The sequence below is a fragment of the Physcomitrium patens genome, chromosome 22, assembly GCF_059467195.1.
Source record: "Physcomitrium patens ecotype Gransden chromosome 22, ASM5946719v1, whole genome shotgun sequence".
NCBI classification, from domain to species: Eukaryota; Viridiplantae; Streptophyta; class Bryopsida; order Funariales; family Funariaceae; genus Physcomitrium; species Physcomitrium patens.
The window spans coordinates 3,816,623-3,819,306 of record NC_143431.1 but is presented as its reverse complement, the minus strand read 5'-3'; the positions used below and the strand labels follow the sequence as shown (position 1 = coordinate 3,819,306).

At 41.3% G+C, this 2,684-nt stretch overlaps 1 protein-coding gene across 2 annotated transcripts; it reads right to left on the bottom strand.

Moving 5' to 3' along the window:
* Positions 1–201: 201 nt before the first annotated feature.
* Positions 202–1,988, bottom strand: LOC112275294 (uncharacterized). 2 transcript variants are annotated; one of them, XM_024505534.3, is made up of 2 exons: positions 1,749–1,988; positions 202–1,478 (listed from the first exon to the last, which is right to left on the bottom strand). In XM_024505534.3, exons 1-2 carry the CDS (start codon positions 1,900–1,902, stop codon positions 451–453), a joined length of 1,182 nt encoding a protein of 393 aa, XP_024361302.1. In that variant the 5' UTR covers positions 1,903–1,988; the 3' UTR covers positions 202–450. The 2 variants fall into 2 exon arrangements, with proteins under 2 accessions (XP_024361302.1, XP_024361303.1); XM_024505535.3 differs by having other exon boundaries at positions 202–1,534; positions 1,749–1,812.
* Positions 1,989–2,684: the final 696 nt, after the last annotated feature.

Here is a 2,684-nt window from a genome sequence, read left to right as displayed (position 1 = left end):
TTATAAAAAAAACTCAAGCAAATAAATTGAGGATTAAAATCAAAAAATTCATATTCAAATCATATTGTAAAATAATAATTAGCATCGCTTAATCTTAATTTTAGAATAAGAAAATTGAGCATACTTTCAAGACCACGTAGATTGATTTCATAAAATATAAAAATAAAAACAAAACAAAACCAGAACCAAAATTGATAAGACTTACAATGAAGAGTACAAATTTTACATGTTAAGGCAGAGGGTGGCATGTATATGGCAATTTTCCACGCAAGGAAGTTTTCTTCTCACAACCATCGCTAAAACAATACCTCAGATGATGCTCCCTGAAGCACTCACCAAAATTTCAGCTGACGCTCCTAGTGAACCCCTTCTCGGTGCAGGTTTTCAGCTGCAACATGCAGAAGAATCCCAGCTATGGTGGTAGATTCTAAATGAACAAGGCTTTTACAATTAGAATTGAATAACGGGTCCTGGGAGGCGTCGGACAACGTAGGTATTATTCATATTACCCCGGGAGATGCGAATCTCGTCATCGAGATACAAATGCTCCATGAATCCCTCAGCTCCAGGCAACTTGACCGTCATAAACCCTTGCTCATCCATTCCCGGATTGTGCTCCTGGAATAGCTTCTTCCAACTCTGCAACTCGGTCTCGTTTTCAGGGTTCTTAGGTCGCAGCACGCTGGACAGAAACCTAATGGTGAGTTTCTCTGAACCAGGTGCAAAACTGCACTTGGCATGGTTGATAAGGTATCCCTCCAACTGTTCCGGCAGCTCGCCATCGTTGTTCTTGATGGTGATCTCCGAAGCCAGTACGTATTCCTCATCATTGGCGTATCTCACGTGGTTGTAAGTATCCAATAGAATAACCTCCTGCTTTAGGGGTTTGAATGCGCCGAATGCGGCCCGTTGAAGAGTGAAGGTCGATGAGAACACGCCTGCATCCGCTGATTCCTTCCCCTTCAGCGTCGACTTCACGGTTATGAAGCAGCCGTTCATGAGCTCCGGCACTTTGCTCGGCTCCGGGTTAGGGTTGAGTTTTTCCAGGGTTGCGATCAGATCCAAACATTCTTGAGTCATATTTCCTTCTGTTCTCTCCAGAAGACTGAGGAGCTCCTGCTTGACCCTTACCCTCTCTTCTGCATCTGTAGAAGTCGCATTCGAAGAACCATGTACAGCTCGCACATATCCACGAGCATTCCTTAACCGGGTAGCGCGCGACCCCGATGCTCCTGCCGAACACTTTCCTCTGAAAGAAGCCTCTGACGAAGAATAAGACGACGGCAAACACAATGTAGACGGCCCGCAAGAACGCGTCAAAGAGACGATTGTCGAAGCATGGGCATCGGTTCTAAAAGTTGTGAGCGATGGATTCACAAGCGCAAATCCAGAATTCAAACTCGGTAGTGAAAACAGGGACATTGTCGTCATTTTCACAAAGCTAACGTCCTTCCTGACGTGCTCCTCCTGAGATAACCCTTAAAAGACACACCCGAGCAGACACCCTGTTCAATCCTCCAAACCGTTTCTCCACCTAGCTCATCGACAGCCGGCCATTGTTCAAACAAAAGTTATCTGCAAGTCTCTCACACCCTCCAGCAATCCGAGAACCAGCCGTCCGAAAATTCTCACAAACGTATTCTGCACTACAAGCTCCACAGAATAGACTAGAATCGCAACACAGCAATAAAAAGACAGACACAGTCAGACATGACCAAGCTGAAAGCTAGTCCCAAGCTAGTCCTTACCAGATGCAATTGAATGGCCCAAAAGACGACGACAAAGATGCAAATGATCAGCTACTGCTGCATCACAGGAATGTGTCGAGACGAGGGGTAAACTAGAGACAATTAATCCTGTCACAATTGTGAAGCCAATCCTCGGCTCAACTTTCGACGGCATTGCTGAAAAGCCGAAAGTGGAGAGCCATCACCATCCGCGTGGGGCTCGTCCCAGCTTCGCTAGACGTGGACGCCGATGCTTCCTTGACGAAGAACGACGGTTTTGAGTCGTAGATGATGGTCTTCAAGGATACGGATACTTCATCTATTATTACGAATTTTGGAAAAGTGCACTAAATAATTGTAATCCTTTGTTGTTATAATCTAGCAATATGGACTGAAATAATAAGTTGTAATTTCAATGAAAACCTTGTCACTTGAATCCAAATATAAATTATTTAATATGAAAACGAATTAGTATATTGATTCTTAATCTTGGTTTTTAAATTCATTAGTAGGTTAGAAACTTGGCCAACAAGTTAGCCATGTATTGCACGTGTCGATAGTTTGTAATACAAGCTAACAATATGGCAATCATATAAAAAACTTGCTTTGCAAGTTAAGACATATATCTTGCAAAATTAGACACATGTTGGAGGTCTTGAAGGATATTGCCACATATCTCCTAGTATCATATACATACATATTTACTCCAATAATTACCTAAATGATTATGTAGAAATAAATAAAAATAAATTAATTTTATAATATGTTTTAGAATAGCTTCTTAGAATCTTTATAGATTATGCATTGACTTTACATGTATTTGTAGTTAATTAGTAGGTTAGAAATTTGATTAACAAATTAGCCATGTATCACATATGTTGGTAACTTGTAGAATAAGCTAACTATGTGGTGCATACATAAAAAACTTACCGTGCAAGTTAAAATATGTATCTAGTA